The sequence below is a fragment of the Hippichthys cyanospilos genome, chromosome 12 (genome assembly GCF_059441005.1).
Source record: "Hippichthys cyanospilos isolate Australia breed blue-spotted pipefish chromosome 12, RoL_Hcya_1.0, whole genome shotgun sequence".
Taxonomy (NCBI): domain Eukaryota; kingdom Metazoa; phylum Chordata; class Actinopteri; order Syngnathiformes; family Syngnathidae; genus Hippichthys; species Hippichthys cyanospilos.
This window is the reverse complement of record NC_142380.1, coordinates 1510313-1528261: the sequence shown is the minus strand read 5'-3', so window position 1 is coordinate 1528261 and position 17949 is coordinate 1510313. Positions and strand designations below refer to the sequence as shown.

General features: G+C 47.5%; 1 protein-coding gene across 1 annotated transcript; it reads right to left on the bottom strand.

Annotated features, from left to right (window-relative positions):
- Positions 1 to 375: 375 nt before the first annotated feature.
- ak5 (adenylate kinase 5) lies at positions 376 to 17901 on the bottom strand. Its single transcript, XM_088430096.1, has 14 exons — positions 17625 to 17901; positions 15706 to 15892; positions 14911 to 15078; positions 13313 to 13485; positions 9639 to 9752; positions 8443 to 8634; positions 7542 to 7632; positions 4275 to 4345; positions 3301 to 3343; positions 3028 to 3072; positions 1626 to 1789; positions 928 to 1038; positions 702 to 845; positions 376 to 598 (listed from the first exon to the last, which is right to left on the bottom strand). Exons 1-14 carry the CDS (start codon positions 17682 to 17684, stop codon positions 524 to 526), a joined length of 1638 nt encoding a protein of 545 aa, XP_088286222.1. The 5' UTR covers positions 17685 to 17901; the 3' UTR covers positions 376 to 523.
- Positions 17902 to 17949: the final 48 nt, after the last annotated feature.

Sequence of the window (17949 nt, the reverse complement as noted above, 5' to 3'; positions counted from 1 at the left end):
GCTTTGGAATTTGCCTGCTGTTTGTCCTGAAAGGCTACTTTGGCTGCATGAAAAATGTCACAACACAAGTCAGTCTAGTTGCAAGATTTAAAAGTAGATCGTTTTAATACATTTGCTCATTCAAGGACGTGCATTCAAATTTAATTAGACCACAATTTCATGTTTTCAACTTAAATCAAACACTTCTATGGGCCTTTGTTGTAGTCCATTCTTTTATGTGGTCGTTGCGCGATCTGGCCAGCAGAGGGTACTGTCACATCATTGAAGGGGAAAAAAAAATCCAGCCGTCAAAATACACAACTTTATTGAAACGTAAACAGACTCTCATATTAAGCAAGCTTGCACAATGGTTTTTGTTTTTTTTTTAGGGGGGGGGGGGGGGGGGGGTCCACAAATGATCCTCCGCGTTCGACAGTTTAAATGCATGCTTTTTGTTGACCGTACAAAACATGAGGGTGTGATGTGCCTGACAGGTTCACGGGACTGCCAAGTGTGTGAGCGTGTGCGCGCATGCGCCACTAGGTCAGATATCGAGGCAGGACTCCATCACCTGGCAGATCTGGGCGAACACGTGCTCAGGTGACTCCTCGGCATCAATCTGAGAAAAAAAAAGTCAACAACTCTTGCGCGTCAGGGGCTGGCGCACAAATTACATTCGGAACAGGGGTGCCGAAATGTCGCTCTTGTCACGGCATACCCACCGTGTGCAGTAGCTTCTTTGCCTCGTAGTGTTCCAGCACCGGTTCGGCTTGGGCCCGGAAGCCGTCGGCCCTCCGGCGGTCGGCGCCGTCTTCTTCCGGCGCGGGACGACTGCTGAGAACGAGCACCGCGGTGGGTTCACCCATCTGACACACACGCACGCGCGTTTACGTGACTTCCTGTTTGTCATGAAAGCGTAAAAGAAGGGCGCGCGCGCGCGCATCCGACCTTGGCCTCGTACAGCCGAGCCTGTCTCAGGTCGGCGGGGAAACCGCGGACGACCACGCCCCCGGTTTGTCGCCCGCTTGCCGCCACAGCCTCGCACAGCGCATCCACGTCCTGTGGAAGGGAACGCGCGCAAACGTGTCAGCCAATCACCTTCTCGTTTGCCTCAGTAGCGTAATTAACTGAACTGATGTCGTCCAATTAAATTCGAGATTATCCTCCAATCAAGTGTAACTCACACAAACAAAAAGGACATTGCAAACAAACAAGAAAAACACTTTACAGGAGAGACAAGCAAGAAAAAGCACACAAAAAGACACAATTAAAAAATAGCATGTAAGTAAAAAGTACACAAAAAAGCACCCGAGAAAAAAAGGAAAACGCTTGCTTTTTATTGGATGCAGCTTGCGTTCTTTTTTTTTTTTTAGCTCTTTTATTGTGTGCTTTTTTGTGTGCTTTTTTTGTGTGCTTTTCTCTTGTAAGGTTCGCAAGCAGCTTTACGTCCGGCCTGTTCCTTGTATGGCGACCAACGGCAACGCCGTTCCCATCGCTCCCGTTTAGCCTCGGTCAGCGTGTTGACCAATCAACTCAGCATAATTGTTTTTTTCCAGCCTGTTGAGCTACAAGGCGCGAGCTGCTTCTTCTGTCAGCCAATCAGCTTTCTGTGCACGTTTTTTTTTTTTGGCGCCGCCTCCACCGACCTCGGGCAGGGGCTCCCCCGGTCGCGGGACGTCCGACGGGTGGCGCCCACTGCGCTCGGGGCTCCGCGTCCGGCCGCTCGGCAGGTGGCCCAAGGTCATGTGACGCAGGCCCAGTTTGGCCTCCATGCGCTCGCATTGCTCCCGCTTGCCCGAGCCCGCCGCGCCTACACACACACACCATAACCAATTATTCATCAACAATACTGTTTTTATAAAGGTAAATAAAAGAAGAATGGATTGTGACGACATCATTAGTGTTTAGATGGGCTCGGGGAGAACATGCAAACACCACAACTTGGGTCTTTTGCCGCCCCTTTTTTTCATATCATTCTTTTAATACGATTTGTCCATGTTTACAAAAATGATTTATGAATGATTATGAATTCATAATAATGATTAATCATTCATATTTAAAATGTATCATATCTTTTGATGCACGATACTATTATTATACTGATAATACGAGTCTACCTCTCAGATGATATTTTGTGATGTCTTTGACACGATGAAAAGTAGTAGCGGAGCGGAGCGGAGCGGACCTCCGATTTTGTGCCCGTGCGGACTTCTGATCGTGATTCTTATCGATGTTGACGTGGCGCTAACGTCGGCGCCTCTCGGTCCAATGAGGCGGGCGGGTTCAATTGCCCCGCCCCCTTTCTAAATACGAATGAGGGGAGAAGGCCGATTTTGAGGGGTTGCCATGACGACAAGCGCCCTGCCGGCAGACGGCCGCGTGCGTTCTTCACGTTTCCTTGCGTGCTCCACAAGGCCACGTTTTTATATCTTCACTTTTTACTAATACCTTTAATATTATCATGATGTCTTTGTTGTTAGGGTTTACAAAATTCACACCCTTTTTTCCTTTATATATGTATTCTGTTTCCAAACGTTAAAAAAATAATGTACTGATTCACTGTCATTGACATTTTTTTTTTAAATTGTATTTTACCGGGCAGTGAATGAGTTAATTATTTTTCAATGATCATTTTAAAAAACTAAGCATGCATTAATTTTTCGTAATCATGTATTTCCATTCTTAGGTTTAGACCAGGGGTGTCAAACATGCGGCCCGCGGGCCGGCTCCGGGCCGCAAACGGGTTTAATCCGGCCTGCCGATTTTTTTGCAGTCCAAAACTTGAAATGCTTTATAAGTAAAAGTAGTGTTAAAGTTTTCGGATTGCTCGTGACGTTGTGCATATTTTGGACAATATTATATGGTAGAATATGGATTTTCCTCCATGCGAGCGCAAGCTAAAAGCAGTTTTTGCATTTGACTATTGCCGTAACGGATGTCGCACGAGTAAGGTGAGGCCGAAGCTCCGGGCCGACAGCCCGTCAAAACCGGAGCGGGCTTCACGGCGTGCCGCCGCCGACTAACGAGCTCGGCTCATACGCCACATACCCATCAAAAAGATGACCTTCGGCTTCTTTGGCACTGTGCAAAAACCTGTCGGAGGAAATGAGGACAAGGTTCACTTTAGTTCGGACACACACACACACACACACACACACACACACACACACACACACACACACACACACGGGCGGGTATTTGTATGGTAGTGGGGACGTGCACATTCCATCCTTGGGCATCCGGAGAGCTTTCCGAAGGCCAAGCTCACCCGATTGAAAGCTCTGCTCCTAAACGGACATTCCGACCTTTGAACACACTCACTTTGTCGGCTTCCTTGGGCGTAGTCCACCTCCTCCTCTTCATCCTAAAGGCACACAAAGAAATACCCAAGTCAGGATAAGAGAGATCTGCCAAATGACCGGAAATTTCTCGAGCTATGGATTATGATTGGGAGAGCTCCTTTTCTTTTGTTCTCCTCCCGAGTCGCGAACGAGCACCCGCGAGTCGAACGTCGCCTCCGTTTTGCATCTCACCTCCCACGAGCAACCGAGGAAAAAAAAAAAATCGCGTGCGAAGTCAGCGTGAAAACATTGGAGCGCTAAATGTTTTTTTTCCTTGCCCCGAATGCTGATTTCATTTTTTATTTAACAGATGCTGCAAGTTGTTTACACGGATCCGATGAGGACGTAGGAGGACGGCGCATTCGGGGAGGTACGACGCAAACGCGTCTTTGATGTTTTCAGAAACACGCGAGGTTGACTGCTGATCGGAAAATGTCAAAACACGTGTAAGTACTTTCAGTACATCAAAGACTTAACATGCCCTTTGAGTTCTAAAATGTGATCACCCCCATTAGTCTTTCCATGACAATCTGTAGAAAGTCGTGTTTGTGGGTCACGTTGCATTCATGAAAGCAACCTGTCCAGATCCTGAAGAATCAAAGCATCCCCACACTAGACCACTACCGTCTCTGTGTTGGCATGATTAGGATTTTTTTTTTTTACATTCTCCCCTAGCATTCCAAGAAACACGGATGGGTTTTGCAGCCGTATTCATTTTTCATGCAATAATAATCAGAATACTAGAGAAATATACTATATACTAGTAAAATACACATTTTGGATTGACTTCCCTTTTAATTGAGGACTACATTGTCTTTGATGTTAAAGCTTACTGCAGACCCGCTTGTCATCGATGTTTCCCAAAACAAGGTCACGTACATCCAATTCTACATTCTTCTAAAAGAACGCCTGTTATGGACTTTATTGAAATGGAAAACATCTTCCTCTTCTTACCTCCTCGTTATTTCCAGCAAAATGCAGCATGTTGCATTCAGGCCGCGGACTGAGATCCACCTCGCTTGGAGCTGTGGGCCACAAAAAACAAAAAAACTACATATATATATATATATATATATATATATATATATATATATAATATATGTATATGTATCATTAAGCACAGTTGAAATGTGCCGTAAGTAAGGCTTTCCTCGGGCATTTTTCATCGGCTAATGAAAAAAAAGTGGGTTAGACGCGAGAGCGAGCGAGAGAGGCAACAGCTTGCATCTCTTAGCACGTCCTAGCGACGCATGCATTATGGAAAGACGCTTTGAGAAAAGCGGCACGTCCCGAGCGGGAAAAAAAAAAGACCAAGACGAGCGCTTGGCTAACCGCGGAGACAAACTCAAAAGCCATTTGTGACCAAGCTGGATGTAACTAGTGATTGATATTTTGCACCCGCTGTAGATGAAATCCATTCTCTTTTTTTTTAATGACTACGTTCGTGAACATTTCAGGCTTGGAAGCCAAGCAAAGTCCACTCCTTTGTCCTGCATGTTTGGAACACAGACTGAGGTTGGCCCGTTAGGAAAACTTGCATTGTGGGGAAGGGGCGTAGGGAAGGGGAGGCTGCGGGGAGAGTTAGCTGCCGCTCAGCACGCTCTGATGCAATGTATGTTTATGTTATAGAAGAAAATAACGTTTGCGCCCACATTTTCTACACTGTTATTTATGTACGTTCAATGTCCTTTAAGAAAAACAAATCAAATCTTGAAGCTACCATTATAGGACGCATCCATATTCCTTTAGGGAAAAAAGTGCGTCTTATATTTGGGGAATTACGGTTATAAATTGCTGTTAGCAGCATACGTTGACCAAGACTGTGTTATAGTTTTATTTTTTGTCTTTGATGTCGACGACGGCCCGCCTAGCAAAGGCTTTGACGAGCGCCGTTCCTCCGGCTGCCGCGAGCCGCTGACATTTGCCGCCGCGACGTCAGCGCCCAACCCGAGGGCGTCATTGCCGCTCGGATGACACATCTCCTCCCCCTCATCCTCTTCGTCATCGCCGGCGCCCGGCTGCTCTTCCAGATTTTTTTGGGGCGGCAACTCGCGAGTGCACCGTTCGGAAGGCTCGCTCTTCATTTTTTCGGCGTCAAGAGCTCTGGATCGGACAAGGTGGACGCGCGCAACACGATAGAGGCGCCGGGATGCTAACGCTACGGCCAATCGTCACCTAGCTCTACTCGTTCAAACTTATCGTAAACTATGGGCAGGAAACGAATCGGCAAGATGCAGTAACACTTTTTACGTCATTATAAGAGCTGCTGTTTTGGTTAGCAACAGAGTTCAAATGGGCTCGTCTTGCGTGTTCAAAAAGCTCTCCAATTATAGGTCGAAAAGGAAGCGACCACTTGGATTGAAAACATCTTTTTGGGGTCAAGTTGGGTCAAATGTAGTGGTTACCTATTTTACAGGTTTGATTTGAAGACGAATTACTAATGAATCATTTTCTGACCTCAAATAGAAAGGATTTAGTACCTTGAGCTCTTTTTTTAGAGCTGCGGTGTCAAACATACAGCTCGCGGGCCAGTTCTGGCCCGCAAATGAGTTTGAGCTGGCCCGCGGGATTTTTATTCATGAATGAAAGACTGGAAATGTTACATGATTAATATTAATGGTTTATGATTAATAGTGGTGTTGTATTTGTGCTATTTTTGACAGTAAAGAGAAAGAATAATCCATTTGAAGTTGTGGTTTTAAAGCGATACAAACATATGGCAGGATTTGATTGGTCCGGCCCACCTGGGAATACATTGACACCCGATTTCGAGTGAATATTTGATCTCATTATTTGAGGCAGATTTGTATTTTTTCACGGGCATGCGAGGTAGAAATTTGTCAGCCAAGATCGGCACCCTTCAAAATGAATTGACAGCGGCGCAGCCAATGACAGGCGGCCGCCGTCTGACCTTAATGATTGCGCCCTTCTCACAAAGCTTTAGCTAGCCCGGCACTGCCGGTTGCCATGCCAACAAGCGCCGTAACCAAGGAGCAGGTGGGAGATTTTTTTTCTTCTTACTTTTATCTCACCTTCCTTCCGTCTCGACGGATGTAATGAGAGCTAAAGCAGCGGATGGATCGATACTTTGTTGACGTGCGACAAAGCGGGTGCCACGAATCCCATTCAAGATATTTCATTTGAATGAGACAACTCAAGTCGTCCCAATTCAAGTGCGGTCGGTCCCGAGGTCCGGCGCGAGGAGCGCGCCGCCGGGATCTTCTAACCCAAGGAGGAGGCCGTATGGAACGGGGGAGGGAGGAAGGATTTCCTCCGTCTGTTGCGCGTGCAGCCCACTGACAGCGGCCTGTCAAAACGTCCATGATGGACGTAGGGATCCAAGAAATGTCTTGAGTCACTAAGGTGCAAGTTCGAGTCGCAAAATATTTGGAGTCGTGAAGGTACAGGTCCAAGTCAAGTCCGATTAATGAAGGAACAAGTCCGAGTCGAGTGCGAGTCAAGTCCGAGTCACGTAGGAAGCAGTCCGAGTCAAGTCCGAGTCACAAAGGAACCGGTCCAAGGAATGTTTTGAATCACAAAGGAAAAAATCAGTCGAGCGCGAGTGATGAAGGAACGAGTCCGAGTCAAGTCCGAGTAGCAAAGGAACCAGTCCAGGGAAGGTTTTGAGTCACAAAAGAAAAAGTCAGAGTCGAGTGCGAGTCATGAAGGAACGAGTCCGAGTCAAGTCCGCGTCACAAAGGAACGCGTCCGAGTCACGAAGGAACGAGTTGGGGTCAAGTCCGAGTCATGAAGGAACGAGTCTGAATCAAGCCCGCGTCACGAAGGAGCGAGTCTGAGTCAAGTCCGAGTGGTGAAGGAAGGAGCCCAAGCCAAGTCCGCGTCACAAAGGAACGAGTCCGAGTCATGAAGGAACGAGTCCAAGTCAAGTCCGAGTCTCGGAGGAAGGAGTCCGAGTCAAGTGTGAGTCACAAATGTAGGAGCCCAAGAAACGTCTTAAGTCTTTCCGTGCCTCAGACGAGAATTCTTGTCTTAAAATAGTAATAAAGCATTTGAGTCAAATACGATGCTTTGGCGCTCGCTGTCAGGTGAACCAATGAGACGGCTTCATTGATCATCTGAAGAACTACATATCAAGCTCTGTTAGGCCGTTTGTTATTTTCGGGACTAAAAACAAAGTTAGACTCAATGAAAATATTTTGCGCTGAGTTCGTGTCAAACATTTTGCGCCCGGAAAACGCCCGATTAAAAAGGCCGGCTTACCTGCGCCCGACTCTTGGGAGGGGAACAGCTTGTTGTCCAGAGCGGCGCAGACGTCGCCGAACACCTCCTCCTCGTCGCGATCGGCATCCAGCTGAGAGCGCACCAGGGCTTTCAGAGGCTGGGCTCGGCTCCGCCCCGTCGCCAACCGAAACGGCGGCGCCTTCCCCGTTTAACCGCCGTTGGCGTTTGGGAGACGGTTGCCTTTGGGATTTAGCTCTGATCCGATTGGCCGAAAGCATTTTTAGATGAAAATTGGCTTATTTTATAGGAGCTAGAAGAAGCTAGATCGTGCGCTTGATTTCTGGCCGGGTTGCTGGAAATTTGCATCAGTGATTAATGACGAGACCTAACTATCAAAAAAACAAAAGAAAATACGGGCCCGCAACCTTTTCCAAAGGGAAAACATAGTTTAGAAAAAAGTTGCTCCATGTTCCACTTCATTTGCTCTTAATTTGAAATGAATTTTTTTTTTTCTATACGCCTTTCAATGATGTACCCCCTGTGAATTTATCTATATATTTTTCAAGCCAAGCACATCAAGCATTTCTAGATGCAAAATAAACATATTTTATACAGCTGCCCCAGAAGCTAGATGATGTGTTTGATATCTGGCTCATCTGCCGGAAATTTGAATCACTAACGACAATGCGCGTCCCTCAAAAAAAAAAAAAAAAACCCGAAAGAAAACACAGGCGAACGTTTTCCAAGCCACCCCCCCAAGAAAAAAATCTATGTGGGCGGGGTTATTTTGTGTCTTTAAACCTTGTCCGTTTTTTTTTTAAAACTATTTTCGGGTCATTTTGTTCCAAACGATTCTGGCAGTATTTCAACCATGGGATGGCGGGTAACGTTTCAAACGTAGCGCCGGTTCGGCAGCTAGCCGGAGTGTAGCGTGCGTTACCGTGACGATGAGGCCCCGCTCCTGGAAGTACTTGACCAAGGGGATGGTGTTTTGCTTAAAGTTGGTGAGGCGGCGCTCGATGGCCTTGGGGTTGTCGTCGGGGCGACCTTGCTGCTCGGCCCGCCGCTGCAGTCTCTCCTTGAGCCGGTGGCTGGCGCACGCCAGGAACGCCACCACGTCCGGAGTGCAGATCTGCCCCCAACCATCCCCCCAAAAACCGCTTTCTTATGATGACTTTTTGTTTCCTCCTGCCGATTTGGGTCCAAGTGCGATTTGGGGAGTTAAAAATCGCCCTGTCTTGCGTAGCATCAACGCTCCTTGCTAGCTTGACTCCTTCCTCACAGCGTACGCGAAAAAATCCCGGGGCAATCGGAGGCCTCGCCTCACCCCTCGTTTTTATCACGGTCCGGCCGGCCTAGTGGTCCTAGCGGACCCCGTTTGCTCTCCTTGGCAACGGCTGCGTAATCCGTCCCCCTGTGGACTTTGTTTGAGGCGTTGACACAGGTGAATTCCCAGACATGAAAAGCGTCGCGGCGCTAGAAAAGCTCTCTATGGGGCGTCATTGTGGGGGGCTCCAAAAAGGCCACCGTCGACGCTACAAAGGGCGCGGGAGCAGCGTGCGCCAACTAAACATCCGTTTTTCCGTTGACTGGCAAGTTTAACTCTGCAAACCAGCGCTATATCGCTATAAGTCGGCGGCATAGAAAGGTCGCTCGTCCGGCGGTCGTTCGCAAACAACGGAATACGGCGGAGGGGGTCTGACGTTAGGCCAGGCTGATTGGACGCGGCGACGGAGCGGCGCGCTTGGATACATGGCGGAAATCAACGGCGGAGTCAACCGTCACAAAAGCGGCCGTCTGAAAGGACACGTAGACGTCGCCTAGCAACAGTTTAACTCGGCTGGGAGCCTCCAAAAAAGAAAAAGCAATATCGGGATGCGGGCGCCCAGCGCTCAAACAAACATTTCAAGATGAGGCTGGCAAAGCCACTTTCTGTCTGCCGCGATCTCCACCTTATTTACTTGTCTCGCTAACTAGCTAGCTAACTAACTAACTTTTGTTCTCGGTGGAGGCAAACAACTACAGCGATGAACTGTCATGTAAAATATCAGCTGTAAAATGTCACTAAAAGTAACTAAATGGCTAACTATAACCCAAACGAAAAAAGTGTATGAAACGGTGCGATTTGGCGCTCACCTGGTCCTCGAAGGACAAGGCCTGGCTGACGTCTCTGGGGAAGCCGTCGATGACGATGCCGTTGGCGTCCGGGATTTTCATGATCTTCTGCTTGATCTCGGTGATGGTCGTCTCCTGCGGGACCAGGGTCCACCCTTAGCGTCTCAGTTATGCTAGCGGACGTCGTCGCCTTTGCTTATTCGCCGCTGGTTTTTTACGCAGGCGCAAGTGTCGCTAGCCGGGACGGATCGTGTGATTGGAAGGCTTCATCTTCCCTTTTGCCGCCCCGATTAAAAGCACATAAATATTCGCGGCGACGAGAAAGCGTCACGGCGGCAGAGCGCCGACCCCTTCCTTCCTTCCTTCCTTCCTTCCTTCCTTCCTTCCTTCCTTCCTTCCTTCCTTCCTTCCTTCCTTCCTTCCTTCCTTCCTCTCTTCCCGCGCCAGCGCGGTTTAGCGTCACTTTCTTGTTCCCGACAGCGGGAGGAGGTCAACAAAAGCACATAGAGCAGCGTTCCGCCGTTCTAAAAATAACGCCAGCGCCCGGCTTCCATCCGGTCCAGATTCCATCAGGCGGATGAATGCGCCAGACTCCGTCCAACGTTGCGTGCCAACGATGCAGCTAACCTTTTAGGACGCCCGCGCCGTTTGACCGAATCGACCACGCGAGAACGTCGGGTTCACCTGCGCTCCGACCTCATGCCGGAGCACACGCAACATTTTCCAAAAGATAGATCAGATTGCCGTCTTAGCTTGCGGGCACCGTAGAGGAAAATCTACGAGTGGGCCGGACCAATCAAATCAGGCGTTACGCTTTACGTGCCAGTCATCTCTCGGGCTGGATTGAACTCGTTTGTCGCCCCGTTCCGATGATTTCTTTTCCGGGTGCTCCTTGTTGTCTGGTTGGGTTTGAGTGTATTTACTTTCCGGTTTCCATTCACTTCTTGTGGGGTCATTGTCAAATTGTTGCTGTCCATGTGCTGAAGATGTGCTAGTCCTGTTTCTGTAGGTTCGTCTCTGTGAGTTTTATTCCAGTTTTCCTTCAAGTCTGTTCAGGTGTTTTTGCAGTGAGTTGATTTCTGTGTTTTTGTTTGTTTGTTACTTTTTGGTCATGTGTCCACCCGTCCTCGTTAAGCTGCTTCCCATGTGTTGGTGGATCAGCTCCCTGTTCCAACTGTTTCTTGTCCAGGTGCTCCTTGTCGTCTCGTTAGTTTTGAGTGAATTTAGTTTCCTGTTTCCTTTCACCTCCTGATGTGGTAGTCCTGTTTCTCTAGTGTCTTTGTGAGTTTTACTCGAATTTCCTTCGAGTCTTTGTGGGTTTTGTTGGAGTTTTCCTTCGAGTCTGTTCAAGTGCTTTTGCAGTGACTTAATTTTTGTTTTCTTTGTATGCCTTTTCATTCTTGCTTATTTTTCACCCACTTCAAATGAAATAATTATGATTTGAAACGCACCCTACTTCCCCGCATTTTGGATCCGCGTCCCTACACCTCTCCCCGCCATGTTGACCCATGACAATTTTCCTTGATAGTTTATGAAATGAACGGCGGTTTGATATTCTTTTCACTTGCGATTTGTATTTCGTGATTGTAAAGCTGCTCCGAGAGAGCGTCCGCTTGCAGTAACGGCCGCGGTTACGAGACCTTGAAGCGAGGCCAGGCGTCGGCCCGATGCCCGGTCATTAACGTACTGCGAAAAAAACGTCGCCGTGGTTTTGTCGCGCCGATAGCTAAAAGCGATGAGCGACGCGCGCGCGTCGATAGCGAAATTCAAGCAAAAGCGAGAGGAGGCATCGCGACGACGCTCGCGGGCCGCAGAAAGTGCGCTCGTCAGCAAAGGCGAGCGGATGGCGCGGAGCGAGGCGACAGCTTGACCCACTTAGCTGTTTGTTTCACGTCGGGCCATCTGGCGAGCGGCCCGAGACCCCGGCGGGGACGCAAATCCCATCGGCGAGAGCGCCGGCCGCCGCCAGTGGCCGCGTGGGCGTTTTTCGCCGCTTCATCTGCCTCCCCTGGCGCGGCGCAAAGATGATTTTTAGCGCTGTAGCCCACCTTCAGCGTCAGTATGGAAACAGTCCTGTGCTAAAGCCTTCCAGGCTCCTTTCCTCTCTCACTGGAGGTGAGGAACAAGCCCCCGTAACTAACAGTTCAGTCTTGTTGTTTTGGAACTTGAAAAGCATACTTTTTGGTGTCGCAGTTTTGCATAACTACCTAAACACCTTCGCAGACGAGCTAACCGACCAAAGAGCGTTTCACAGCACTAAAGTTGATGTCGTCTCACGCTTTTGTTGCTTGCAGAAGATGAACCAACTAGCTGAGCGGAAAAGCAATTAAAGAGCCGGAGACATTTCACAGCACGTTTGCGCTTGAAAGAGAGCGTTAACTAAATCAAATCGACTCATTCTGAATCGTGGAGAGGGGAACTCAATAACTGGCTACGTTTCACAACACATTTGCGCATCAACGAGAGTTAACTAAACAAAATTGATGTTGCCTCAATCTGGTGCTTGGAGAGGGGAACTGACGAATTAGCAAACCTATGAACCAACTGGCTAAATTTCACAACATGTTTTCGCTTCAACGAAAGCGTTCACAAAATAGAATTGAAATTGCCTCAGTCTGATGCTTGGAGACTAACTAACTGAGTAACTAACCTATTAATGAACAGGCTAAATTTCACAACATACTTTCGCTTCAACAAAAGTGTTAACAAAATAGAATTGAAATTGCCTCAGTCTGATGCTTGGAGAGGGGAACTAACTAACTAACTAACTAACTAACTAACTAACTAACCAGTAAACTTATTAATGAACAGGCTAAATTTCACGAGATGTTTTCGCTTCAACGAAAGCGTTAACGAAATAGAAATATATTGCCTCAGTCTGATGCTTGGAGAGGGGAACTAACTAACTAACTAACTAACTGACTTGCAAACATATTAACAAACAAGCTAAATTTCACAACATAAATTTCCAGGTTTTTGCTTCAGCAAAAGCATTAACTAAATAGAATTGATGTTGTTTCAGTCTGGAGCTTGGAGAAATGTAACTAACTAACTAACTAACTAACTAACTAACTAACTAACTAACTAACTAACATATTAACAAACTGGCTAAATTTCACAACATGTTTTTGCTTCAGCAAAAGCATTAACTAAATAGAATTGATGTTGTCTCAGTCTGGAGCTTGGAGAAATGTAACTAACTAACTAACTAACTAACTAACTAACTAACAATGTGTTATGAACTCGTGTTTGCATGGCTCCATGGCACTGATGAGACTGCCGTTGCCTGGAGGAACTGTCTCACCCCTTCTTCTTGTGTGTGTGTTGGGGGGGTTACGCCCACCCCTTTTGCGCAAAAATGGATATTTGGTACTTTCTTTTTTTCAAAAGAAGTGTCGATGACGTCAAAGGTCTTGACCATCTCAAAAGATCCTTTGCCTCTATCTAACTTTTGCAAACGACCATGACAACGCGGATGACTAAGAATCCGCACAGATGTTGCGGACTCTTGTTTCAGTCGTCACGTTGCGTGAAAAAATACCACGGGGGAGTTAGACAGTCACATGCCAAATATAGGTAGACCAAGCCGCTCGGACTCATTATCTCGCCGCTAATGATCTTCACCGCCTCGTCGCGGCTAATGAGTGCCTCCTTGCGTGCGGTCCTGTCTTTTTTTGGGGGGCGGGGGGGACTACCTGCGGCGCCAGCTCGCCGTTGGTGATGATCTTGGCGATCAGACTCCACTTCCTGTTGCTGGTGGCGTTGTGGATCATTTTCTTTCGCAGCAGCTCGCCCACCGACACGTACTGGAAGCCGTAGCGATCGGCGATCTTCAGGCACTGCGTTCCCTTGCCGCTGCCGGGACCGCCTACACGCCGAGGAAAAAAAAAAAAAATCAGCTCACCAAAATCACTCAAGTTCTGTTTGTTTGCCTTTCCGCAACATGAAATTCAAATGAACACGAAATAGAAGAAAATAATATAGCCTTTTTCCCAATTTTGAATGGTTTTAAAACCCTGTGCCACATATAGGGTGCAGCGCATTGTGAGGCGCATAGAATAGAAGCTACAGTAGATGCTGGGCTTGCAACATGCACCCACTAGATTTGTGATATATATATATATATATATATATATATATATATATATATATATATATATATATATATATATATATATATATATATATATATATATATATAGGAAATGCTTTGGGCCAATACATGTCCCTACAAGTACATTCATACATGATTTTGTGTGTGTGTGTGTGAGAGAGAGAGAGAGGGTGCGAAACATTGTGTGCGTGGGCGTATTGCAGCCACACTGAAGCTTGTTGTATGTGTTTTGTGGGCATGGGGCTGCTGGTACTGGACTGTGTGCGTGTGCGTGCGCGGGGGCTGTTGGAACAGGTACGTGCGAACTCGCCACTTTTTCTGAAAAGCATCCTTTTCCCACTTCTTTTTCACAGAAAAAGAAGCAAGGACCAAGGGCAAAATGATATTATGCAGCTGGTCGTAACAGGAAATGATACATCGCATCCGCACATGGTCAATTTGACCCTACGTTCGTCAAAATGAACGGATGTTGATTGCGATATCGCCAGCGATACATAGCATCATGATGCTGATATTTTGTAAAACCCGTCATCATTTGATCTCCGTGTGTCGATACCGTACCGCTGCGATACATCAGTAAGAGGAAAGAGTACATAGCAAGATGAAATTGATATCCTGTCCCCCGCTGGCTGAAGCTCATCGAAACCTTCTGTTGATTATGTACGAATGCGATACATAAAGATATCCATAATTGAAAGGATACATTGCATCACGATGCCGATATTTTGTCAAGAAATGTGTTAGAACTCCTCAATGCTTGAGCGTTGTGTGGCGAAACTGCAGAAATTTGCAGATTGGCGGCAGGTTTTCAGCGTTATTTTTATTAAACTGATTGATTTACGATGCGTCTGCTGGTATCGATATTTTGCCCAGGCAGAATTAAAAAAGACGTTTTTAAAGTGACGTCAATATATTCGACGGCCGCTTTTCCTCAAACTGCAAAAAACAGCTTGATCATCCCCACGCCATTGTTGTAATTGCGCAACGCGTGCCTGGCGAGGGTTCACGTCGGGGATGCCATGGGCCCCAAACATGCAGCCAGGCGGAAGAGCGAGAGCGAGGAAAAAAAAAAAAAACGCGGCGAGAAGCTATTTTTAGCCTGTCCGCAAAGTAAATAAATATTCATTTGGACCCCCGGGAGAGCACGGAGTCATAAGAAGCGTCCGGCGCCGTATTTACCGATGACCAGGATGACTTTGGGCCGCGGCCTGGACGGGTCGAACACTTCGTACTCCTCGATGAGCTCGGCCGTCTCCGACAGGTCCGAGTCGCTCTCGATGGAGAACTGGCTGATGGGGGGGAGCCGCTCGTAGCGTCTGTACGGGAAACTGGGACTGTCGGGCATCACTGCGCACGCGCGCAAGCGTTAGAGGGCCGATATCGTCGCCGCGCCGGGCGACGCCGCCGTCGTGCGGCCTCCCTCCGGAAAACCCTCATGCCTTTGCGTGGGGAGGACGCTAAAAGAGCAAAGGTCCGACTTGGCTTTCATTGGGAGGCCGCCGGCATCCAAGCGGGACATGCAAAGCGGGCGTTCACATTTTTCACAGCTTCCAGGTGCCAAACTCAAGGCTGGGGGGCCGGATCCCGTCTTGCGAGTGCTTATTTGACTTCAGCTTTCTCTGTTTGGAAGAGTTTTTAGCGGCTGCTTATCAATTATAGTCAAGCGTTCTTGTGCCGAACCTCGCTTTCCCTTGTTTTCAAATGCGACAAATCGATTGAATCCATTCAATTGTGACTTTTTTTTTTTTTTTCCGGGGATCTGGGTTACTCCCGGCCGCAAAAGAAAAGGATTCATACCGGTCGAAACGCGTGGATAGAGCGGGGAGTTGTTCCAATTGGTTTGCTCTTCATTTGAAAGGGAAAAAAAGGACGCGTCCCAGTCAGGACGGGCGCGAAACGAGTTATGACCCTGTTGGAACGGCGCGGGAGGAGGGCCGCCCGGAAAGGCGGGCGGAGCGCGACGGCGGGCCTCACCGCTCCTGAAGAGCGAGCGGCGCGACTGGCCGCCGTTGATGGGCGGCAGCGTCTTCTTGTCCTGGCCCACGAAGGTGTCCCAGCGCACTTTGTCGGGGCCGCCCAGCTCCCGCACTTTTTTCAGGCAGCCGTCCAGGTAGTCCACGGGGTCGTCGGGCCGGTGGTACATCAGGCCGGTCAGCAGGCTCTGAAGGCAAACGACTTAAAAGCGGAGGTGCCGCCTTTGGATTTTTCTGAACGCCGCCCGTTTGCCCCCCCCCCCGACTTAACGGAAACGCGCCTAAATTACAGTCGGCACTCATGAAAGGCCGACCGGCGATTGCTCGCTTGTATTAGACTTAGATTGCTCGGAAGCGAGGCCTCGTTAAGCGCGCTCCCGCACTGTGGATGGAGCCCCTCCTCAAAACACCCCAACTTCAATGCAAATCAGCTTGGCTCTCTGTGAGATTTGTTGTTTTACAGAAAAGTATGCAATTATGAGGCTTAAAAAATAGTACGATTTTCACTATACTTATACAGTATAACTTTCATATCAGGAATCTTGACGTCATCAGAACGGTGTTTTGATTTGTTTTTTTCTCCTGCGAATCCAATGATTTAATATCACTTTGGCCCTTTTTTAGAAACATCGTTCGGTTATTTTAACATTTTTTTTGAAGTACAGTAAAACTCAACTGCGACAAAAACACAACACCTCAAAAATGGATCAGAATATCAGAAAATGCGTTCTTCTGTATCGAGGGTGTTAAAGATGCGGCCCGCGGGCTGGTTGTGGCCAGCAAACCGATTTAATCTGGCCCATGAGTTTGTTTTGTAATGTTAATTATAAAAATGACATTTTTAAAGCAGTTACTTGGGAATTATTCACGTGAGACGTTCATAATTTTTACTTTAACTCGGACAGAAAAGTGGATGAAATAGTTTTTGCTTGTAGAAAGAATAAATCTTCTTCACCACGGTGCTATGAAGAGAAATGTTGTTACTAGTTCAGTCATTATTGTTCACTTTTGCATATTTAGAAAAGCACTACAAATACATAAAATAAATGTCAATAAATGTGCAGCAAATATCATTTTTGGTATTTGCTGTGGGCCGATTGAAAATGGTCAACGGGCCACAAATGGCCCTCCGACCATAGTTTGGACGCCCTTGAACTATACAATGACAATAAAGGCATACTTCTATTCTGTTCTATTCTCTTGGACTACAGTACACTGGAATAAAACTAATTAGAACATAAATCTGTTGAATGACCCTAATAAATTCAATAAAAACAAATGATACTCTCCAAAGTGCAAAATAATTCATGTTTACCTCAGTAAATGTTAAATTTGCATTTAGTATCTGCTGGTGCTTGTATATGAATGCTAATATTGAAGATTTGGGATGTAGACCAATGTAATGCGATACAGTTTTTTTTTTTATATATATTGGGTGGCGGCTGATATCCAATATCAATATGGGATCAGGATCCCCCTCTGTCACATGTGTCAAATGTACATGATAAAAAAAGCTAGAAATATTTTATTATAGCATATTAGAGGTCAATGAACTATGCTGCGTGCTGGAAAAGACGAAATTCAAGTCCGGGTTAATGAAAGGTTACATTACATAATGATATAAAACAGGCATTGCCTTGTACTGGATTTTGCGAGGAACATTTTGTCCCACATGCATCACCCCTAACGGGATTGTCAATTAACCAATTATGGAAGACGTCTTGATGGACGCATTTGATTTTAGGCTTTCCATAAAAAACGTCTTTTTTGGAGAGGCCAGCAAATCCAAGCCACGTCCCCCCTCTCTCTCTCCCTCTCTCTCTTTCTCTCTCTCTCTCTCGCTCTCTCTCTCTCTCCCTCTCCCTCTCTCTTTCTCTCTCTCTCTCTCCCTACGCACGCATGCGTCCGTCAGCGCCTCACCTCAAAGAGTTGGGGGATCTCCCGCCGCGCCAAATACTCCTTGGCATCGTTGCTGTTCATCTCCTCGGAGATTTGACGCTCGACTCGGTTGCCTCGCGATGGTCTCCCCTTTTTTGGGGGCCGGAGTTTTGTTGTTGTTTTGTTTGGCGCTCGGCGACTGCGTGCAAGTCACAGCGCCGCAAGCTCAGCGCATCTTGGCCGTGTGCGTGCGCTCGACGAGCGGATTCCTGCAGGCGAAGCCGCGGCCGAGCGACGCCCTCCTCCCTCCCCTCCTTCTCCTCCTCCCCCTTCTCCCCCCCTCCCTCGCTCGCTCGCTCGCTCGCTC